This window comes from Acomys minous, assembly GCF_964271855.1.
Source record: "Acomys minous genome assembly, chromosome: 1".
Classification (NCBI taxonomy): Eukaryota; Metazoa; Chordata; class Mammalia; order Rodentia; family Muridae; genus Acomys; species Acomys minous.
In genome coordinates, this window is record NC_140483.1 from 152,661,349 (window position 1) to 152,685,370 (window position 24,022).

The 24,022-nt window shown below is 44.5% G+C and overlaps 1 protein-coding gene across 1 annotated transcript in view; it reads right to left on the bottom strand.

Annotated features, from left to right (window-relative positions):
* Window positions 1-24,022, bottom strand: part of SVEP1 (sushi, von Willebrand factor type A, EGF and pentraxin domain containing 1) — a 175,951-nt gene that overhangs the window by 20,759 nt on the left and 131,170 nt on the right. Inside the window, exons 33-40 of the mRNA XM_084779540.1 lie at window positions 23,438-23,614; window positions 23,146-23,230; window positions 21,985-22,176; window positions 20,403-20,570; window positions 12,522-13,194; window positions 8,264-11,049; window positions 6,432-6,657; window positions 2,854-3,009 (exon numbers count right to left, since the gene is read on the bottom strand). Coding sequence (XP_084635666.1) covers window positions 2,854-3,009; window positions 6,432-6,657; window positions 8,264-11,049; window positions 12,522-13,194; window positions 20,403-20,570; window positions 21,985-22,176; window positions 23,146-23,230; window positions 23,438-23,614 — 4,463 coding nt within the window. The remainder of the gene's footprint in view (window positions 1-2,853; window positions 3,010-6,431; window positions 6,658-8,263; window positions 11,050-12,521; window positions 13,195-20,402; window positions 20,571-21,984; window positions 22,177-23,145; window positions 23,231-23,437; window positions 23,615-24,022) is intronic.

Here is a 24,022-nt window from a genome sequence, read left to right on the forward strand (position 1 = left end):
CTGCAGTAAATAATAATTTGTTATGTGTTTAAACAATTAAACAATTATTAAACCAAATCTCTAGGTTCCTTCTCCATTTACTCTCCTCCTCCCTGTCAAATTATTTCTTTCAGATTCTAGATACCTTGTCATTTGTTCTGCTGATGTCCCAGAAAAAAATTTTTTTGTTGGTTGTTTTACATAATGTCACTGATACTGTTTATCAGAATTGGAAGCTTGATAAAATCAAGTTCATTTTTATTTTTCCTGGAAGGGAGCGACTCATTTTCACATATGAGCTGTTTCCATCCTGAGACATGATGTATCTGATATCTCTATTTTTTTGGGTGTGTGTGTGACATGAACAGACACAGCTGATCAAAGCCTAGATCCAGAAGTTTATAGGAATTGCAAGTTCTAGCAATTGTCTCTCGTTCATTACCTGGGGTGTTTTTATGAAGATGAGTGTCCTTTCACTTAGCATGTAGTTATTTGCACATGCAGTCTGCACTAAGCATCAACCATCATCTTCAGGTATATGTTCTCAACATGAGTCTGCTTAGGAGTATCTGCTAACGGCTCTGGGTCACTGCTTTTCAGTACCAGTATGATCTCCTATCTGTCCATGCTGTTTGACACATGTCTCTTCGTTGGCACAATCACCTGTATTGCTGCTCAAATGGCTTTTAAAGACTTCCTCTAGTTGGTTCCATGTTTTCTTTAAAGATTTACATATTTTTACTTTATGTGTATGAGTGTCTTGCCTGCATGTATGTCTGAGCACCACATGTGTGCAGCACCCACAGAAACCAGGAAGAGGCATTAGAGTCCCTGGGACTGGAGCTACAGAGGGTTTTGAGCCACCATGGGGTGCTGGGAATAGAGCCAAGGCCTCTGAAGGATCAGTGGTGCTTTTAACTTCTGAGCCATCTCCCCAGCCCTCTCTAGGTTCCCACTGTCTCAGGTGGTGAGGGTTTCCAGGCAGTCTTGCATCGCTCACTACAGACTGGAATTCACTATTTCTACAAGCAGCTAGGCATAAGTCTTTTGAAGACTCTCGGGGGAGTCTTTTAACATTGGTTGGAATGAGAACAGTTATATTCACAAACTTCTTAATCTTTGTAGTTAAAACCAGGCTGTTACCCCAACATTTTAAGTTAAATTACCAACTTCATTACCAAATTTCATGAGTTTTTGGTATATTTTGTTTCCAAAAAGGTATGTATGTTTTCTTTAGAAATTTCAAAATCAGCAATCTCATGTAAGGAATCACACCAGTTTCAAAACCAGAATTCACTCACAATCCATCATTAGGTTGCCATTCTCTTTTTTTTGTGTGTTTATTTTTATTTATTTTTTAACCTTTGAGAAGTAAAATAAGAACCACAGAAACTAAGTTCCAGTTTTTATGGCCCTCTCTTAAGACAATGCTTTCATTTCACAGACAGACAAACGGACACACACACACACACGGGCCACACACGCACACGGGCCACACACACACATGGGCCACACCACACACACGGGCCACACCACACACATGCCTGGTAATGAACACCTCAGGCAGGCGCGTTCTTACACACCCCTGTAAGTAAGCACCCAGAGATTCCTGAAAGGCCAGATGACAATCTCCTGTGATTCACGGCCTCCCTCTTAGACAGAGTTTGATGGTGAGATAACACTTTCAGGAAAGCAACTGCAGCGCTCCCATTGGAGTCCATGGGGAGACTTAGGTGCTGCCAACGGGGCTATAGCACTGCAATTAGGAGTCATCTTAAGGATGAAGTTGGGGTTTTCTTAGGATAGTTCTGAGGCATTTCAGGCTAGACATATCTCAGGGTGTGGAGGTCTGAATAGGTTTGGCCTTCATAGACTCGTGTATATGGGGGGTGGTATTATTAGGAGGCGTGGCTCTGGTGGAGGAAGTGGGTCACTGGGGGTGGCTTTGAGGTCTCAGAAGCTCGTGTGGCAGGGTGTCTAGGTCTTCACTCGTGCTGCCTGTGGATCAAGGTGTATAACTCTCAGCTTTTTCTCCAGCACCTTATCTGCCTGTGCGCTGCCATGCTTCCCGCCATGATGATAATGGACTAAAGCTCTGAAAGTTCAAGGCAGCCCCAATGAGTGTTGTCCTTTATAAGAGTTGTGCCATGGTGGGAATGGTACCCTTCTGTGAGAAGAAGGGGAGGAGAAATGGGGTGGTGGGGGGATGTGAGTTGCTGTGGTCACCGTGTCTCTTCACAGCAATAAGACCCTAACTAGGACACAGGGACACCTGACATCTCAAGTAAGAGCTTGCCCGTGCCTGCCAGTCACTTTTGGTGTAGTCTTGGCTTTACTCCAGTGCCTTCCTCTTGTGGCTGTACCACAGTGATGCAGAGTAGGACCAGTTGGGAGCTGCCCAATATGAGTGTTGGGAACTTAACTTAGTTTCTCTTCAAGAGCAGCAAGAGCTCTTAACTGCTGAGCCATCTCTCTAGCCCTTATTTGCTTCTTGAGCTGGGGATTGAGTCCAGGCCTTCAATATTCCCCTGGGGTGTACACTCTGACCCTTTCTTTTATGTCTGTTTTATGACAGAGCCTTGACAGTTATCCAGGCAGGTCTTGAACTTGTTGCCTTCCTGTCTCTGTCTTCTGAGTAACTGAGATCACAGGTAACGGGTAACCACACCAGGATGGCATTTTTTTTGTATGTGTTTAAAAATCCTAAGTCATCTTAACTATTTTTCCAGAACGTGTTAGGAGAATAAAATAACAAAGTATAATAGGCTAGTTTTAGGTGTAGTGTTGGTAAATTTAATTTATTCTAATATTAATAAGAATCCCAAGCATATCAAAATAGCACATTACCTTCTGTTAAATAGTTTGTTAGCATACCTCTAATTCGTAGCCAGGGTCACACTGATAAACAACGGTGCTTCCAAAGCTGTATTTACTGCCGACCACGAGCCCATGCTCTGGACTTTCAGGCTGCCCACAAGACACCGGGATGCAGGATTCATCAGAAAATGGTGGCTCCCATGTCCCGTCGGGCTAAAGGACAGACCACAGATCCTAAGTCATATTTAGGATTTAATATGTGAGTGTGCTGTTTATATGGCACTCTCGTCCCCAAAGTCAGAGTCAAAAGGACCCAGGGTTTTCCCCTAATTGTGCCTGTCAGCATTAGAATGTACCCCACTGTCCAATCACATTGCTACACAGTGGCCTTTACTGATTGCATGTGACTGGATGTGATGTGGTCTCTATCCATCCTCAAAGTGTAGCGTTCAGAGACCTTCTAGACAGCTGAGCACCTGGGGGCTTGTGCAACAGTAAATAGCACTCATCCACACACCTAAACTCTGTGGGGACAAGACAGAAGCTGCCACCTGCCAGCCTTCTCCAGTCCTTGACCTACGCATCTCTTCATTTGCTGTTTACTTGTGTTCCTCATAATGAGCTCAGTGAGACACTTCAGCAGATTACTGCATCCTGAGGAACAGGGCGAGGGAACTCTGACTAGTTGTCAGGAAGTCAGAGATTCCAGAGGCTCAGCCTCACTTCCTGGTGTCTGAAGTGGGCGGCCTTAGGTACCCAGTCCTCAGCCTGCAGGACATAACACAACCTCCAGGTGTAGAGCATCAGAGTCAAAGGGTGCTGGGGGACACACAGAACTGATTACTAGGTGTGTGTGGACAGCCCTATGTCAGTAGGAATTAGAAGGGTGCTGTTGATAATAGTTTGAAACAGTATTTGAGGCAAAACCCTTTATCATACATGTAACACAAGTGATTTTGTATAAACAAACATCTAAGTATGCCTGTACAAACATCTAAGTATGCCTGTATTACAGACAATCAGTCTCCCAATGGATGCAAGCTGCACTCAGCTTTTCAGTATTCTTAGAGATGATTCAACAAACATAAGTTTTGCACAAACATTTCTGAATATTAGTACAAAAATACTAATCTTTTAGACTGGTTTTCTTCTGGCCCCTTTACACACCTGGTGCCCTTTGCTTTCATATGTTTCTGCCCACAGCCCTCCCCAACGCACCTCTCTCCTTTCCCTGTCTCGAGCTGGTTTCCTCACTTTCCCAGTCAGTTCCCTCTTCTGTTTTCTTTGATAAAAAAAATTTAAAAATCCATTCTATTGTATATTTTTGAAATATCTGCTAATTTGCTTTTGAATATTTAAGTTTTATCCATGATGATATTTAACTGTCAGAATAATTCATTAGCTATTCACCGCTTTGATGCCTTCATCAAGGTGTACTTCTGTTTTGTTTTGTTTTTTCTTCTGCCCCAATTTTACACCAATACCGCACTGACGGAAGTTTTGTAATTCTGTGATGTGTCATAATTTCTGGGAGGACCAGGCTTTTGCCAGTATTTGTTTTAAACAACTATATAACTTATCTACTCATTCTGTGACAAGCAAGATGATTTTTGCTATATTATCATAAAATATTTCTAGGCAATGAACACAGCTAGGTGCAACTTTTACATTTGGACACTTAGAAAGGGGTTCGTTTATCTTTCAGAGCAAAAATTAAGACAGAATCCAGGTGGACAAAGGACAGAAACCATATGTTGTATAGAGAAAATAATAAAGGTTATTAAAAATAAATTACTGATTCAGAAAAAAGACCCCAGTCACCAGTGTCCTAGGATCATACAGGGCATGTGCGGGTCCATCCAGTGTTCCATAACCTCATGTAGAGAGCATCAAATTGGGGCTCCTCATCATGAAGAAACCCTGTTTGTTCAGGAAGCTCAAAACTTTGGGGGAAATTTTCCCTTTGAGTCTTTGGCTTTGAATAAACAAGGGGGGGGGGCAGATTTTGAGAAGCTGGTACGATGGGCAGCTATTGTCCCTGCTTCCTGCGATGGTTCTGTCTGTTGGTTTGGCAGTAACCAACTCATTGTGGATGCACTGATTCTAAATGGAAAATTAGGACAAGAATTTTAAAAAAGCCTTGAGTCCCTGCTCTCTGTCAGACATCTTCTAGACATTTGCATAGGTTAAATAATTTAATTATTTCAGTGAACACAGACTTAGAAATGAGAACCAAGCCGGAGGATGACGTGTCGAGGAGCCTCTAAATGTGAGTGAGGCCATACATGACCTGCAAACCCACATGCTGAGGGAAAAGATCATGCCTGTGTCATGCTGCAGCCCTCCTCTTCCAGTCCCTAGTATCACTCCAGCAAATGAAGCGTGGCTCAGGGCTCAGTTTACAGTTTTCCTTTGATATGGAAGCAGGGAGAAGTGCCTCTGCTAGGAAGGCCTGCTCTCTGTGTGGTAACTCACATCTTTCACGAGGTGTAAAGTTAGCAAACTCTTAGACTACATGTAGAAAGCTATTCATGATAAGCTAATTATAAATTGTACGCTCAAGAGTGTCTATGTGTACAAACCAGCTAATGACTGCTGAAAGATCAAAGTTTGCAGAAGTAGGCACTTCCTGCCATCACTGATGTGGTTTTTTTTTCACAATAGCCATATGAGACGTGGGTTATTCCACACACTTGTTTTCCAATACAGAAACTGGAAGTACAGATCCCTCTTCCTGATCTTGTAGCCTAGGTTGCCCTCAAACTCCCTATGTAACACCTGCTCCTCCTCCCATTTCCACCTATAGGTGCAGCATTGCAGGTGTGAGCCACCATACCCAGACTGGTGTGGTATGGAGGTCAAGCCCAGGGCCTTAGGCATCCTGGACAAACATCTATCAACAGAGCCCCATCCTTCCCCAATACCATCTCCCCACAGTCTTGATACATAACCCAGAGGTCTGGGAGTCTTCTTGCCTCTGCCTCTTGAGTGCTACATTTCAAGAATGGGCCACACTACATCTGGTTTAAGTGATTTTTCTAAAATTATACACAGAATAAATAGTGAAGGCATTATTTGACTCCTGTTTCCTGTCTGCTTGTGCAGCCTTTGGGCCTTCCACCGAGTCCATCACAGGCCATGGCCGACTGCTCTACATAGATCCTCACCTGGGCATACAATGTTGGGTTGATTTGCTATGATTATCTCATTATAGGCTTTTAAACATTTCCCCTAACATTGACTCTTAGTCTAAAATTGGGAGTAGGAGGGGGAAACACAAATTCTATTTCTTTTTTCCTCTTTGTTAAATGATTTTATTTTATACATGTGAGTATTTTGGCTGCACGTTTCCTCTGTGCACACGAACATTGGATCCCTTGACCTGGAGATGCAGTTGTAAGCTACCATGTGGGTGCTGGGAACCAAACCCTGTTCCTCTGGAGGGGTAGCAGGTGCCCCTGGCCACCCATCCATCCCCTTGGCCCCACCTTCTATTTCCAGGAAACTTCTCAAATCTTTGGATGTAAATGAAAACTTGAGGTGTTTGTTCTTTCCGGGTCAGCAAGATGTGCGTTTAGTTCATAGTCACAGATGCTAGTTAGATTTACAAACCCTGTTCGGATGCAGTATCTTACCTGGCATGTTGATGAGTCCACTCCTTCATAGATAAAGCCTTCCACACATGACACAGAGACTTGTCTATTTACCCGGAAGTCATCTCCATGAACACGGACATGTGTTGTGTTTGATGGCACAGGACATTTTTTAGGGCTGCAGGTGATTATTTCAGGGAACCACTGACCATCTTGCTGGCAGGTGAATGTATCTGTGTCTGTATCCATCACAAACCCTTCCAGACACCTGCAACACAAATGAGAAAATAAACACCTGGCAGAAGGCGCCACACTGTAACGGACCTGTGCTCAGATCAACGGAGCTGTCACAAGACTCAGGAGACGCGAGAAACCTCAAAACTGCCTCAGCAGTCAGAAGGATAGCATCATTGTACAAAAAAATTAGTGCAGCAACATCCACACAGACCCTTAGGGATCCACATTCAAGGTTAGCCGCGATGCAATGTGTCCTAGATGCTGCCGTGGTTTCCTTTATGTACTTGTTCATTCTAAAACAGCCACTAGTTCAAGAAATGACAAAGAAGTCCAAAATGGCCCCAGACACTTGTAGGAATATAACCTGGTGTTTATGGTTTATCTACTCCTTGGAAGCATTTTTCACAGCTATTGCACAGGTAAAACACAAGTCAAATAAATGGGCTCTAAAGTCCTCATGTGATTTAAAAATGTGCAATACTTATGCAGCAGATGGTTCCATACAATGATTAATTTCTGTTGATCTTTCTTTGTAAATATCAACTCATCCAACTCTCACATCCACCTCCAAGCAGGTGCCATCAGGGACTTCATTACCATTTGTCAGTGATGAGGTTGGCGCCTTCCTTGAAGCTATGTAACTCTGCATGGGTAGTGTGGGATGTGGTAAAACTGTGTGCTCTAGAGGTAGTATTTTGGAACCAGTGCTCCGACCATGACTATATGATGCCTTTTAAATAAAACCACCTAGCTAATTCATAATAACCATTGTAGAACATCTTTTAAGTTCCACATCTCACCAGGTTAGGTAGGAGACAGAGGTCTCATACAACTGGAACAACCTAATATCCAGAAACTAAAAGGTCTGCTACTTAGTGTCAGCATCACACACCAAGGACAAAGCCTCAGAGGAATCTTGTCAAGCAGGTGACATCGTGGCTCTCAAAATGTAGATCCCTGATGCATCAATGCCCACATGGAGGTTTTAAAATGTACCTCAAAGTTGAGGACTGGTCACTTGTGCTTCTGATTTGTGCTCAGGCCTCTGCTACTGTTGTGCTTCCTACACTCTAATCTTCCACAGACTCTACTTTTTATTTCCAGTCAGGGCAAAGTGAAGGCGGGGCTAAAATGTTCAGAATAGGTCATCCCTGGAGAGGCGCTAGGTTCCCAGTCAGATGTGAGGTACTAATGTCCACAGTTCACCCAGGAATGTAAACGAACCCTTGAAACAGTTGAGATGCTTTGGAACATGATGGTTATTTATGCCAATAAAAATTTTAACTCCCAAACTCAGCCTGTGCTTGGTTTAGGTAGCACAGGCTGAATAACCTCTTCATTCATACTGTGAGGTGATTAAAAAATGATTGACGTTAGAGGACCTTGCAGCAACAGGAGCACCATGAGGACTGTATTAGAAATCACAGTCTGAAAAGGGTGTAGATTTGTTTTCATAATAAATGGGTTTCTACATAATCCCAAGTAAATAAAGTCAAGTGTTAAAGGCTTTGGTGTTTGGAGGGCATCCCAGGGATGGTGGCTTTCTTTCTAATTAGCTACCCTTTGACCTCTCGCTTCATTTTTATAATCTTTTGGCCTACATTCCTTGCAGACTCTATAGCCATCCACAGTCTTACCTGAGTTTTACTTTGCTCTCATAGGTATGTACCTCTCCTGTTGCCACTGCGTTGTCAACAGATGGTGGGGGGCCACAGGACAGGGGTTCACATGTTGGGTAAGGCTGGCTCCATGTCCCTTCATCTGTACAAATCAGATCTGAACTACCCTGCATGATGTAGCCAGGTCTGCAGCTATAAGTTACCGTGCTGTCCTCCAAAGGTCTATTTTCACTGATGATGGCATTGGGTACGGTTGGGAGAGGACCACAGTCAGCATGCTCACAGAGGGGGATGTCAGACCACTGGCCATTGGCATCACAGGTGATTTCAGGAAGTCCAAGGAGCTTGAAGCCTCTGAAGCACTCGATCTGGACCGTCTTTCCACAGCCCAAATCAGTTGCATTGATGGTTCCCTGTTGAATGATAGGTGTGGAACACCTACAAGGTAGACAGGAAGGTGGGCTGCCAGTCCAGGAGCCATTGGGGAGGCATCTTCTTGAAGGGTTTCCATGGAGCTTATAACCAGGAAAACACTGATACTCTATGTGGCCCCCATGATAAAAAGAAAAGCCATTAGGGAAGCCCTGGGGAAGATTGTCAGGAGGCCCACAGGTAGCTAGCTTACAGACAGGAACCTCTGCATCCCAAGTCCCATCAGACTGACAGGTGAGTTTCGGAGACCCATGTAACACATAGCCCTCTAGACAGTGGAATGCTACTTCTTTCTTGAACCTATAGTCTCGGCCATCCATCACCCCATTTGGCACCTGTGGCGGGGCAGTACATCTGACAGGCATGCAGCTGGGAGTGGTACCACTCCAACTTCCATTGGCAAGACAGACACGGCTCATGGCTCCTTCAAGTATGAACCCTTCGCTGCAAGAGTAAGAAATCTCTTTTTGGAATGTGTATTCGTCTCCTGTCACCTGGCCGTTGGTGGGGCCTGGGGGTGAGCCGCAATCAACAGGAATACACGTGGGCTCATACCCATCCCAATCTTTATTTTCCTGGCATGTTCTCTTCTCAGTGCCATTAAGCACATAGCCAGGGTCACACTCATAGTACAACACACCCAGGAATGAGTAGTTGTTTCCTTTGATGGATCCATTCCTGAGTGGGGTTGGCTTACTGCACGAAAGGGCTTCACAGTGTGGAGCACTGCCACTCCACTTCTTATTCTGTAGACAAAGTCTTAAGTGGGAGCCTTCTAGAATGTACCCCGGCTTGCAGCTATACTGTGCAGCACTACCCATGGTAGTCTGTGTGAAATGTAAGAAGCCATTTTCAGGAGCAACGGGCAAATCACATTCAATTGAAATGCAAGAGGGCGCACTCCCGTTCCACGTTCCATCTTCCTGGCAGATCAGCACAGGGTTTCCTAGCAGTTCATAGCCAGGGTCACAGCTGTAGGAAACCATCGTGCCATACAGAAAGTGGGGTGCATGTGCAACAGGTGTTTCCTTTGTGCTTTCCAAAGTTTTAGCTGTTGCTTCTAAGTGTTGAGGGTGAAGAGTCAGATATGGGACTTCCATCATGTCATCGTCTTGATCAAAATATCCCTGGCTATCTTTGACTTTCGTACAGTCCCCAAAGTCTATGTGAGGAGGGAGACCGCAGTCTATGGGTACGCATGTCGGGCTGGAGCTCGACCACCCTGACTCTTCACAGGTCTGCATGGCATGACCAACTACCTGAAACCCAGGGAGGCAGCTATAGATAATCATGGCGCCATATCTGTAATCTGCACCTTCTACGAAACCATTTTCGATGGGCTGTGGGTCACTACAGTGGATGGCATTGCAAGAGGGGGCATCCATATCCCAGTCACCTGTCTCTAAGCAGGTCAGGACTTTGGGACCTTCGAGCCGGAAGCCTCGGTCACAAAAGTACGTGATGGTTTGTCCATACTGAAAGCTCAAGTAAGAGAATTGGCCATTTAAAATCTCTTTGGGCTCTGAGCATTCAATGGGTTTGCACACTGGTTTTCCTCCAAGCCACTGGCCATTTTCCCCACAGAGGGTGGTAGCATTGCCCACTAACTCAAAGCCTGGCTTGCAGGTGTAGAGTGTGGTGCTGAGGTAGGCAAGCCCTTGCACATGGATGATGCCGTTGAGGATCTCCTCAGGTTGCGGGCATTCTACCGGAACACATTCGGGCAACGGAGAACTCCAGGTGCCATCAGCCTGGCAGAGGATGGTTGGATTGCCTCTTAAGAAAAACCCATCGACACACACATATTTGACAGTACTTCCAAAATGCAGAGTGTCTGAAGATTCAGGGAAGCCAAAGGAAATCAAGGGAGGTGAGTGACAAAGGACCATCTCACAAATGGGAAAGGAACCATTCCATTGCCCGGATGGCAAGCACTTCAGGACAGAGGGACCTTGCAAGACATGCCCCTCCTTACAGGAAATGGTTATCACGCCTACCTCAGAAGTTAATTCCTTTAATACAAGCTGGTTCTCTATGAGGGGAGGCTCTGGACACTTGGTGGGGACACACTTTGGGCTTGGCTTCTTACTCCATTTGCCAGATTTCTGGCAAGTCCAAGAATTATCACCAACAAGCTCATATCCATCATTGCAGAAAAACTGAACCTTGGACCCCACTTCAAAGTTTTCTCCTTTCAAGAAGCCATTCTGAATGGGCGGGGGTTTCCCACAGTTCAGAGGGGTGCAGGACAGAGGGGCCTCACTGTGCCAGTGTCGATTGGCTTGGCAGACAAACAGAGGACTTCCAGCTGCCTTATAGCCTGGGTTGCACTGGAACCTGGCTTCACTCTCAAAGGTCCTGCCAGTGGCATGCTGAACAACATGGAGAAAAAAGTCAGTACAGCTTACTGCAGGCAAGACAACAAATGGCATACATTGCTAGCCAAACCAACTAGAACTCAAAGACCCACATTTACAATTAACCGGTTAGCACTTCCATGCATAAAGCTTTATGTTGTTTGCAACGGGCCAGGAAGTGAAAATGCAGAAATGAAAGATCTAATGAGGTAATTTCCTCTGTAGAGGAATTCTTATGGAACTCAAAAGAGATAAAAGATCACGGGTCTACACAGATTGATGAACTGAAGAGCAAGACCAATAGTATGCGCAGAGAACTTAGTATGTTAAAAAAAAAACCAAAGTATGCATAGATGCTTTAAAGCTGTTTCAGTAAAAGTATTCTCTATTTTCAATGGCATTGCAGCCTTTGACTTAGAGGACTATACTATTCTTCTTTTCCTCCTCCTCCTCCTCATGTTGCTTTCTTTTGGTATATGTGGGCACATGTGTGTGGAGTCCAGAAGCCAGCATCAGGCCTCATTTCTCAGCCACCATCCACCTTGTTTTTATGTATCTAATTGTTTGAGACAGCCTTTAACTATTGCTTGGCAGGCAGGCCAGGCTGGCAAGCCAGTGAGCTCTGGGGATACACCTATCTCTGCCTGGCCAGCACTGGGGTTCTAGGTTTGTAGCACCACACCTGGGATATCTTACCCTGGGGTCTGGGAACCAAGCTTACACCTCACTCTGGCACAGAAAGCATTTTACCTCCTGAGATGTTGCTATGGCCCTCATTCTTGTCTTCCTGACACATCAAAAAGACACTTGAGTGTGGAAGCAGATCATGTTGGTATCACACCTAACAGTTTGCTCATTGTAGTGAAATTACATAAAGATAGCTGAAGAGCAATGCAAAAAACAAACAAACAAACAAACAAACAAACAAAACCCTGCACATTTCATTTAGAAATCAGAGTGATAATAAATATCTCTGAGTTTCACTTAGCTGATGAATTATATGAAAGCAAAATGGAATTTCATTAAAACTGGCCTGCTCTAACTTCATATTTAAGTCTAAGATATGGCTACAAAGCCCTTGGAATGTCCATCGGTTACTACAATGCAGAAAAATGTACATTGAGGGAGCTGGCGAGATGGTCCCATGGTTAAGAGCACTGGCTGCTCTTCCAGAAGACTAGTGTTGAATTCTCAGCATCCACATGGCGGCTCACAACTCTCTATAACTCTAGTCCTATGGGATCTGATGCCTCTTTTGGCTTCAATAGAAACCAGGCACATACATGGTGCACAACCATATAGGCAGGAAAACCCTGTACACATAAAATAAGAATTTAAAAAGATATATAATGTAAACTCTCTTAATTATCTCGCTTCCTTTTTATTCAGTGCACACTGTGTATAGATTTGAGCCAATCTGTTCACTGCCTCTGCTATATAGGCAGTCCGATGAGATGAAAATTATGGGTCATTTGCTAGTCTCTTACCTCCAGAAAGCCATTCTCGACCTTAGGTGGTTCACTACAGGATACAGGGTGGCAGGTGGGCATGGGTCTGCTCCACTGTCCCGTGGCCTCACAGGTGCTCTTCTTCTCCCCTTTGATATAGAATCCCTTGTGGCAGCTGTACGCTACCACAGCCCCAAAACTGTAGTTGGTTCCACTCGCGTAGCCGTTCATGATGCTCGGAGGGTCTCCACACCGCACTGGGATGCACTGGATCGACATGGGAGAAGGGCTCCACTGTCCACCTCTCTGGCATTCAAGCTTTGCCGAGGTGTTCAGCACAAACCCCTCCATGCACTTGAAGCTCACTACTGAGCCAGCTGCAAATCTTGCTTTGCTCACAGATTCCAAGATGCTGTAGGAAACAGATGGGGGTTTTTCACAGAAGTGAGCTATGCAGCGCGGCATAGCCTGGCCCTCTGGGGGAACCCATTTCCCTTGGGCATTGCAGATGAGCTGGGAGTTGTCAGCCAGGCTGTAACCATCTGCACAGTAGTAGAATGCGGTGTCTCCAAAGAGCCGGTGAGCGGTCTCTGGAGAGGCATGGTCCACATTGGGGGGCTCATCACAGGAGACGGCCAGGCACTGCTGGTTACTGGAATTCCACTTCCCGTTGGCTAGGCATACGATGGTGTCAGGGCCGGCAAGGGTGTAGCTATGGTAACGAGGAGAAAGGAACAACTCAGTGTAGTTTTGAGAAAAGTCATTGAGTTTTCATTTTTTACATTTCCAATACTAACTTTGCTTTTATTCTGTTTTTAAAAATAATATTTGGCAACTGAATATTGAGCTTATTGATCAAATGATTTTAATGCTTGATCAGAAAGGAAATAGATTTAAGACTCTTGCTATTTAAAGAATTCCGATGATTGTTACACTCGTGTGTGTATGCACACACATGTGCATGCAGTTGTGTGTGTGTACATGCTTCGAGAGGTCAGAGGTCATGACCACTTATCAGAAGCCATCTACCTTATTTTTTGAGACGAAGTTTTTGTGGGGACCTGAAGATTGCTGCTTAGGCCAGCTGGCTGGCCTATGAAGCCCAGGGGGCTAGCTGTTTCCACCTCCCCAGTAGTAGAATCAGGAACACCCACACCATGGTTCCTACGTGGGTGCTGGGGATCAGGCTCAGGTCCTCACTTTCTCACCTAAGCCTGATCCCAACCCCTGACTATTTTACACTTTTTGAAATCAAAATGGAAAATAAGCTTTGGTCTAGTTTGACTCAATTCAATATCAGGTCTCCATAGCTTTGGTAGCTTTAGTCTGTTGATGTTGATACTCAGATTTTTAAAAAAGCTACAGTGAGCTGCGTTTAGCCTAGCTGTATAAGCCTAGCTTATAGTTGCTCATTTACATTTAGTCAACTCTAAAACAGTGATTGTAACTCTAGGCTCCAGTGTTTCCAAGAACATCTGCCCGCGTGGTAAGAGTTAAAAAGCTGTGATCTGCATGTGGCTATGGCGTGCGATGAGCGCATGGGTACATTTTGCTCAACAGCTCTCATCCTTTTTTTTTATATGCCAGGTATTTGCCCATGTCTGACGACAGATTAACGATATGCTCCCCAGGGCTATCTCAATAAAGCAGAGCAAAGCACGAGGCTGTGTGGCGTCAGGTAAGGTGCACTCGAGGCATTCGGACGTTCACTTCCAGTCTCTGAGACGACAGGTTTTGAAGAGGCATCTCAGACGAACACCCGGGCAACAGTGACACTAACAGCGGGGAAGGGAGTGGCGACAGCCAGCTGCCTAGCTGAATCCTTGCTAGACATCGTGGTTGGTCCATCTTACAGATGGCTGGGTGCTGAGTCAGAGAGGCCCGGTCTCTTGTCTAATGTCACCCAGCTGTTAGCAGAAGAGGTGAGATCTGAATTTGGTTACTAGATTCCAACACTTATATCCCCCGCCCCCTTTGTCTTCAGCCTAGTTAGATATGGCTGTTTGTGGGCATGCTGTGGGAACTACGTGGAGGTATCATAGTACAGATTATTAAACTCAGCTTTCAGTAAAGATTCTTAGGTCATTAGTAACCAAGCCTTTCACTGAGGTCACTTTTAGTACTAAAAGGAAGAATCCATTAGGGAGAAAATAGAGTTGCGTCATCCGCACCAGAATAATTCATAACATTTAGAGGAGACCGACAGAGAATTCAACAAAATTACAGACATCAGTAGAACTACACATCGCACCACCTGTGGTCCTGTTCTGTGCACACACAGAAGTGGTGTCTACTTGCATACTCTTAGATACCCCTAATAGCTGATTGGGGTCCTCGCTTAGGGCCTCTTGAGTTCATGATTTGGGAGAAACTCGGCCTTTGCAAGTGGCTATAGGCTTGGAAGTGTTTAGATGACTTCTCTCTTACCAGTCACAGGAAAGCATCCACAGGCAGGATGCTTAGAGCATAACTTTATTACTGAAAAGCTGCTGGGCCAGGCCTGCTCATCTGACTGCTCCTGCATAGGACATGCCCCGGGTGGAAGGTCTCCTTACTGAGGCTCCTGGTGTTTTACAGCACAACTTGAATCATTTACACTGTTCGAAACATGCATCATCATGGCCCCGACCCCTTGATGTGGCTGGCATTGTGTACTGACTGAAGTTGATTGTATACAGGCCCAGGCACCCTGATTCACAGAAATCTACCATACATAAAACTTTTCATTTATTCCTCAGCTCCAAATGCTCTGAGGCAGAAGCATCTGTCTCTAGAATCTTCCTTATTCCACAGAACAACTTGAGAACATGAAAACTGTGCTATATAATTTGGTAGGACTTAGTGAGGACTCTGGACCTTGACCCCCTGATAACTTGCCACCAACTACTCTTTCTCGATGAAAAAAAAAATAATACAAACCGACTCCCTAATTGAATGGATAATGAAGCCTGAACAGCCACCTTTACAATATATATGATGCAAATAATTCATTTTTAGAATTTTAGATATCCCCTAGTTTGGATTAAGACTTTTTTTTAAAAATTCATTTCAGTTAACACTTATTTCTCGACTATTTGTGGCCAGCTATGGGCCAGTTGCTTTCCTGAGGCACAGATGCTGCACTAGTGAGGGGCTTGTTTTGTTTTGTTTTTTTTCTGAGTCAGGGTTTCTCTGTGTATAGTCTTGGCTGTCTTGGAATCACTCTGCAGACCAGGCTGGCCTTGAACTCACAAAGATCTGCCTGCCTCTGCCTCCCTGAATGCTGGGATTACAGGCGTTCACAGCTTAGCGAGTTTTCAATAGTTGGATTCACACCCCTAGAGGAGGCTTACTAACCAGTATGGGCCCTGAGAGCTTTATGAGTGAGGTCGTGAGAGTGGCAGTTGAGCTCCTTCTAAGAGAGAAAAGCCACTCACTGAACAGCGGCAGGTTAATGAGAATAATAGAAAACGCGGAGAAGCGCCAGGAATTAATCTTGCTTCAATTCATAACAACAAGCAAAGATCAAAGCTTCTCTCTTAATAGCATCCAATAATTCCATTCAGAAGCTTATATGTAAGAAGAATCAAAGAGGGAAACTCGGTGAGAGTTTTACGATGCCATTAACCCTTCTACACTTGTGAGTTTCACGCCAACAAATGTCAACCTAAGGATGAGAAGAAAAAGGAGAAACAAATGACCACCCGTATCTTTGGCTAAACAATTAAAGCACCCCTCCACCGGCATCTGGGGTGTTGATAAACATTTAGAAAAATGAAATATCTGGGTGAATATATAAATTTAGAATGGCGAGTTTAATGAAGCTGCTCGCTTCTTTCCTCTCCTGGCATTCACTGTTCTACTCCGGTCTCTTAACTTTGTGCCACCTCTCTGTAAACTTGAGAATGTGTCTTGCTCCGGTGACTCAGGGAAAGACTCCAATCCAATCCCATTACCAGGATAAAAGTTAAAAATCAAACAACCAAGCAACAACAATTCATCATCCATCCCTATTCACAGCTAACAGATGCTAAGCGAAGGAGAGACAGTTTTCTTTAAAGGTGTGGTCGCCAGTAGGTGGTCCATGCTCTCGGGGGAGTGGGGGAGTGGGGATGGGGTGGGGAGGCAGTTCCATGTTCATGCATATATGGGCAGCACAAATTGGACTCAGTGGGTGGTAAAAAAAATCAAAACAAAGCAGAGGTCATGAGGTTTGGAGGAGGGTTCATGGGGTAGGTGTGGATCCCAGAGGAGTTATGAGGAAGAGAGAAGAGATCAAAGTACATTGTATGCATGCATGAAATTCTTAAAGAACCAATAAAATATTACAATAATATATAATAATTAAAATAACAATGGTGAGACAACAGTAAGAGTGTACGCATGTTTCTGGCATATGGAGGTCTGGGTGTCTTATATGGTTCTGGAGGGCAGACTTGAGGCTCGAAAGGAGATAAGCTTCACTTTCATGAGGCTGCAAGCAGCTCAGGATGTGGAAGGAGACAGCTAGCCAGGTCAATTTACCCAGAAGTCATTGCTTGGATACAATGATGCTGTTCTTAATATAACAAAATGCAGGGGGTGTGCCAGACAAGCTCCTGGGAGGAAAATAGACATGGAAGAGACAGAAAGAGAAGAAGAATGGATTCCTGCTTCTGGCTCTCACATAATCTGCGACCCCCTCTCTACAACACTTGATGAGATCCAACAAATATCAATTTAAATGCGTAACTGGGCTAGCCAGAAAGGAAATCCCCACCCCCAACCCCCGTGCTCTTAACTAACAGGAGGCGGAAACTGAAACCAGAAAAGCAAGCTTGCCAATGAACGCGGTGGTTTGCCTTTGGATTCAACAAAGAAAGGAACAAGAGAGGAAAAGAAACCCAGTCTTGGCCTGAATTCATAACAGGAGTGTCTGGCAGGAATCCCCATCCTAGAAGGAGGTTTGTTGACACAGTACTCTCGGAAAACTTGCATCGTCTCTGTGTTTTCAGAGATGTTGGGCAGAAAAAAATGAGGCCCCTGCTAACTATGAGTCTGTACCTGACATGGATTTCATGTTAGAATTCACACTACTTGCTTTGTGCGCAAAAACCTTTCAAACTGATAAATTAATGTAAATCTGAGGGCCGTGGGGGTAGTAGGTAAAAAAAAAAGAACCCAGAGAGTCAGATCATGAGGGGCTTGTTGTACACACAGTAGGCCCTGTTCCCTGTAAGGAGCAAATCTGAAAGGGCAAGACATACACAAGAGTCATACGGTTACTCTCTCTGTGACGAAACGCCGTGACCAAAAGCAAGTCGTGGAGAAGAGGGTGCATTTGGCTTACACTTCCATATCACTGATCATCATCAAAGGAAGTCAGGAAAGGAACACAAACAGGGCAGGGACCTATAGCCAGGAGCTGATGCAGGGCTCAGACTTGCTCTCTGCTTACTGACTTGCTCCTCATGGCTTGCGCAGCCTGCTTTCTAATAGAACCCAGGACCATCAGCTCAGAGGTGGCACCACCCACAGTGGTCTGGGCCTTTTCCCACCAGTCACTAATTAAGAAAACACCTTACAGGCTTGCCTACAGCCTGATCTTGTGGAGGCATTTTCTTAATTGAGACCGCCTTCCTCTCCAATGACTCTAACTTGGGTTAAGTTGTCATAAGACTAGCCAGCACAACGGGCCCGTTTCCCGTCAGCACACACAGAGAGCTGCAAGAATAGAGCGCTGATCAATGAGATACTAGAAGAAAACTGTTAACATGCTGGTTTTAAAAAAACCGCTGTTGTTGAAGTTTAGAGTGGGATGCTGGGTGTCAGAGACCAGAGGAGTAGGAGTTGTCAGGCGAGGGGAAGGTACATTCTAAGGCACCAACTTAAAGGTACTCAAGAATAAAAGGTAATAGTGTAGGTAACAGCCATGCACATTTCAATAAGATGGAAGAAATAATTTTAGAAGTTTTCACCATAAAGAAACGACAAATATATGAGTAGACAGGTATATTTAACGTGGTGGAAGCATGACACTGTGTACATATGTACTGATGCGTTATATGATGTCCCGCTAATGTGTAGGGTTTTCAGACTTTCATGTATCACTTTTTAAAATATCACTTAAATAAAAATATAATTACATCACGCACCACTTTCTCTTTTCTCCTTCCAGTATTTCCCACATCCCTTGACTTGTTCCCTCTCAAATTCACGGCCTTATTTTCTTTAATTATTATTGATACATCATACATACATACATACATATATATACAAATATATATATGTATGTATGTATTTATACAAACACACACACACACACACACACACACACACACACACACACACACACACATATATATATATATATATATATACAAATCACAGGCAATTTCCTAGTCTGCTGGCCCTTACAGCTTTTCCACCCTCTGGAATTCCAGATAGCTCTTTATGATTGGACCCTCAAGGTCTTCTTACCTGAAGGTGTTGTCGCCACCTGCTGGCAGTCACATGTAAGTTACACCTTAACTGGCCTGGCAAGGTCACTCTTTCTTTTGGCAATTTGTTTCTATCTTGCAAAGCTCAAAATATGAATATCCCATGACCTGTGGTTGCAGGTTGCAATATCTAGGCCTGGGATTCCATATATATATTCAAGGGTATTTAGTGCAGCTCTGCTTTTATTAGCAAATACAGTGGGGACAGAAGAGCCTACTACTGTAGAGAAATGGGTAATTTAGAGACGGTTCCTATAAGCATGCATGTGTCCATGTGTGGCAAAGGCCAATATCAGGAGTCTTTATTGCTTTGCAGTTTATTTATTTTTTGGTTTAATTAATTAATTAATGTTTTTATTTTTGAGACAAGTTTTCTCTGTGTAGCCTTGGCTGTCTTGGTCTTGATTCGTAGACCAGGCTGGCCTTGAACTCACAGAGACCTGCCTGCTTCTGCCTCCCTGAGTCCTGGGATTACAGGTGTATGACACTGTGCCCAGCTTGCAGTTTATTTTTTGAGACAAGTTCTCTGCCAAACCTGGAACTTGCTGTTTTGGTTTGATTGGCTGGCTAGGGAACCACCAGAGTCTGTCTGTGTCTGCCTCCACCAGCACTGGGGTTAAGATATGTGCCACACTGCTTGGCTTTTTACCTGGGTGCTGGGGATTCGAACTCAGTCCTTATGAGGAACTATACTCACTGAGTCACCTCCCCAGCCCCAGATGACATGCTCTTATATGGCATATTTTATGATGGTGGAAGAGCAGGCTCAGTTGAGTCACATGAAGCTGAGAGAGAAGATTATTCACACATAAACATATACATATATATAACTAAAAATAAAATTAATCTTTAAAAAGAGAGAAGTGATTTAAATGGTAATTCTTTAAAGAAATAATATGTACAAATATACATAAATATGTACATTAATAGTATATCTGCCTACGACAACATGTACATATTAGCAATAAAATGGGTACTTTGCTAACATGAGGAGTGTAGAGGAATATTGAGAACGGCATCTAGGAGAATCTATAATATCACCTTTCCTTCATAAAGCTATTTAATTGTAGCAAAAAATTAACATGTACCCTTATCTCAGTAATGGGAACAATCGGGCAACCTAAAACTCCTCTGACACCGCTTTTCGAGATAGTAAAATAATAGGGGTCTTTTGCATATAAGTTTTATATTCTCTCATTTTATATGATAGCCACGAATTGCTTTATTAGACACATCTGGCTTTCCCCCTCAGGCTCTCATGCTTACACGACAGTCACTTTACCAACTGGCCCATTTCCCTACCTCTAGGAGCAAATCCTATGCAAGTCAATCTGCAGCGAATGCTGGGGACCCCCCCAAAGTCACTACTTCATTGACAGTGCTCTGGCCTGGCTACCAGGAAGTTCATTCTCTGACCTTGGTGTTCTGTAGCTCCTCTCCTCATCCTCAAGGCTCTACTTACCCCTCTTTGCATGTGTAAGTGGCCATGTTCCCAAAAGTGAAGTTGCTCCCCGTGATGACAGCATCTTTGAGGACTGGCGGCTCTCCGCAGGAGACCAGGTGACAGCTAGGTGGCGCTCTGTCCCAGCTGCCAGAAGCTGTGCATTCAATGAGGGACGGGCCCTGTAAGCTACAGATGTGAAAAAGGGCTCAGGTCATTTCTCTCATTGGGTGATAGTTTACAACTGTGGAGAAATAGAACTCCAAAGAGAAATAGAAACTACAGGCTGCATGCTGAGTTTTAGCGCACAAAATTAACAGTTCTTCTCATTGTTTGCTTTGTATGAACCTCAGAGAAATTCACACTGGCCAGGCCATTTATTTATTTATTTACTTGGTTTTTCGAGACAGGGTTTCTCTGTGTAGCCTTGGCTGTCTTGGAGTTGCTTTGTAGACCAGGCTGGCCTCTAACTCACAGCAACTCGCCTGCCTCTGCCTCCCAAATGCTGGGATTACAAGCGTGCACCACCACACCCGGCTAATTTATTATTTTAAATGAGTAGAGAAACTATACCACTTGGTGCAAAATTCAAGTCTAATATGTTTATCGATAAAGGGGGAACTCCAGAGCTTCTGATGGGCAGATTAGTGGGATAAGAAGGGCGAGTAGACTATTATCCCACCGGAAGGAAGATACCTGAGCAGACAGGTGACCAGAGTCACCAAGGTCAAAGGCACTGTCCTTCCGGGACCTGGGATTTGGGTTGTTTGCTCATCACTCTGACTTTACAAAGCCTGCATCCCGTGTCAGTCATGGCTAATCCACCCATGTTTCCAGCATGAATCTGATGGCCTCGATTGTTTGTTTCTTTCTCTTTCTTTCTTTCTTTCTTTCTTTCTTTCTTTCTTTCTTTCTTTCTCTCTCTCTCTCTCTCTTTCATTCATTCATTCTTTTAATATCATTTATTTGCTAGGGAGTGTATGGAGGCCAGAAGACAACTTGAAGGAGTCAGGTCTCTCCTCCCATCACGTGGGGCCCAGGGTTCGAACTCACATCATCAGGCTTGGATGCAGGCACTTTCATCCTCTGAGCCATCTCACTGACCCTGGATTCTTTACTTTCTATCTGCCTCATCTGTTTCAGTCTGACTTTGTCTATTGTTCCATCTGTTTGAACACACACACACACACACACACACACACACACACACACACACACACACTCAAGTGAACTTCTTACAGAATTAATCCCCTCCAATGCTTTTCCTACACTATGCCACGTGCTGCTGATTATAATCTTGATAAGCTGTGTATATGAACAAGCGCCAAGGCAAGGCATGACCTTAGCTATGGTTCTGTGCACCACAGACCAACTAGGCTTCCTCTTCAGAGTCCACCAAATGCTCCAGAAGTTGAACTGTGGTAACTCTGGAGTCACAGACTAACTATCTCCCTGACGTTTACTGTAAGTCAGGCTCCAAGAAGCACACAGTTTTAGGCATCCCAACTTTAATAGATTTGTTTAGGAAGCCAGCTAGTTCACTCACTCAAGCTTAGGAATGGCAGGAGGCTGGAGGAAGCTGGGCAGGTGTCCCACCCTTTACCTGTATCCGTTCTCACAGGAGTATGAGGCAATAGAAAGGTAGGTGAGGCCGCTTAAGATGTATTTCCCATTATCTATGCCCTCAGGGCGGGAACACTTCACCAGCTCACACACAGGAGAGGAGTGACTCCATGCACCGCTAGCAAGGCAAGCTGACTCTTCATCCCCAGCCAAAGTATATCCTTTATCACATCTGGAGACGGAAGAGGAAAATGATGGAGTATGGATGGCTTCACTTTGCACTCTTTAAAATTGTGTGAGTGTACGAGGTATGCGGGTGAGCATTACTTCCTAAGTATGAGTGCAGCCACGCACATGCCATGTCGTGCACCGGGAGGCTGAAGGATAACTCCAGGCGCCGGTCCTTGCATTTCACCTTGTTTGAGGCAGTGTCCCATTTTTTGTTTGCTGCTACCTACGCTGGGTGAGGTGTTGGAGTCCTGGGGAGGGGTACTCCTGTCTTTGCCCCCATCTCCCTATAGAGGCACGAGGCTTACAGATGCACACCATTGTACTCAGATCCACCTGAGCTCCGGGGATTCAAACTCAGGCCCTCCATACCCTCAGCCCTATTTTACATTGTTTTATGTGTACCAAAGGGCAGAAGTGAGAAGTTGGCTTATCTCCAATATGTGCTATGGATGAACAGCTGACATCAGAGAATTCTGGCTTTGAGAATGATGTGGGCCAAGTCCCTTAGGCCATAAGGCTTGGACCCCCAGCTGGTTACTAACCAAGGTTATCCATTAGTTGGGTGTGCCTTCCACCATAGTGCCTTAGGAAGATGCTAGTGGCAACAACAGGCTCTTAGCCAGGAGATTTGAGGGTATGACTACCTGTAGATCATCAGATTTGATTTCTTTACACTATTCTGAATCCGATTAATTTAATAATAATAATAACAACAACAACAACTGTCTGGGGATGCTGGAGAAATGGTTCAGCAGTTATGAGAGCACACTGCTCTTACAGAGTTTGGTTCTCAGAATTTACATCAGCATCCCATAAGCTCCTGTAACTATAGCTCTAGGAGATCTCATGCCCTTGTTTGGGCTCCAACAAATCTTTATAAAACCTGGAATTGTTTCTTTTTCCCCTGGCACTCTACTACTGCTGACATGCTGTTAACAACTACACTACATCTTTCAAGTTAGACACTCACCTGTATGTCACTTTACTGCCATATGTAAACACTGACCCGTCAACTCCACCATTGTCAGGAGCAGGTGGGGCACCACAGGAAATGGCTGCAAAGAGGGAAACGAAAAGTGTGGTTTTCCGAGACTCTATGCAAAGCCCCCTGAAAGCTCCTGGCTTCCGGATTTTATCCCCTTGTCATATTTAAATTTGAGCTTTCAGAACAAGACCAACATGACCTAGAGCTTTACCATGACAACCGTTTTATCTTTCTAGGACTGCCCAATACAGTCATCACGGCCATTTTCTCAGCCTACCTTCACAGGACGGTCTGAGGTGATCCCACTCGCCAGTCTCCAAACAAGTGATTTTGCTCACTCCCACCAGCTGGTGCCCTTCTTCACAGGAAAATGTGACTTCGGCACCCACGGTATAAATCTCGCCCGAAGAGTGGCCATTCTCTGGATTTTCTGGAGCTTTACATTTTACAGGTTCTTAAAAAGGAAAGATTTTGTGGAATAGTAAGTTGTGCTCACATAACCACACAAAGTCTCAAAGTGAATGACGTCTGCAGCAGTTAAAGCAACTGTAGATATGGGGCAAAGGCTTTTGAAGGGAGAGTCAGTCACAAGGGCCAGAGACTTGCTGGACATTAGCCAGAAAATACATTTGCTAGGCACTTAAACATTCATATTTTTAAAAGATTAATTTTATTGTTTTCAAATTGTTTATTTTATTATTCTAACTTATGTGTATGTGTCTCCATGTTGGTATGCACACCTGAGTGTTGGTGCCCATGGGGACCAGGGGTGTCTGATCCCCTTGGAGTTGTAGTTGCAGGTAGTTGTGAACTGCCCTGTGTGGCCCATGAGAATCAAACTCGGGTCCTCTGCAAGACCAAT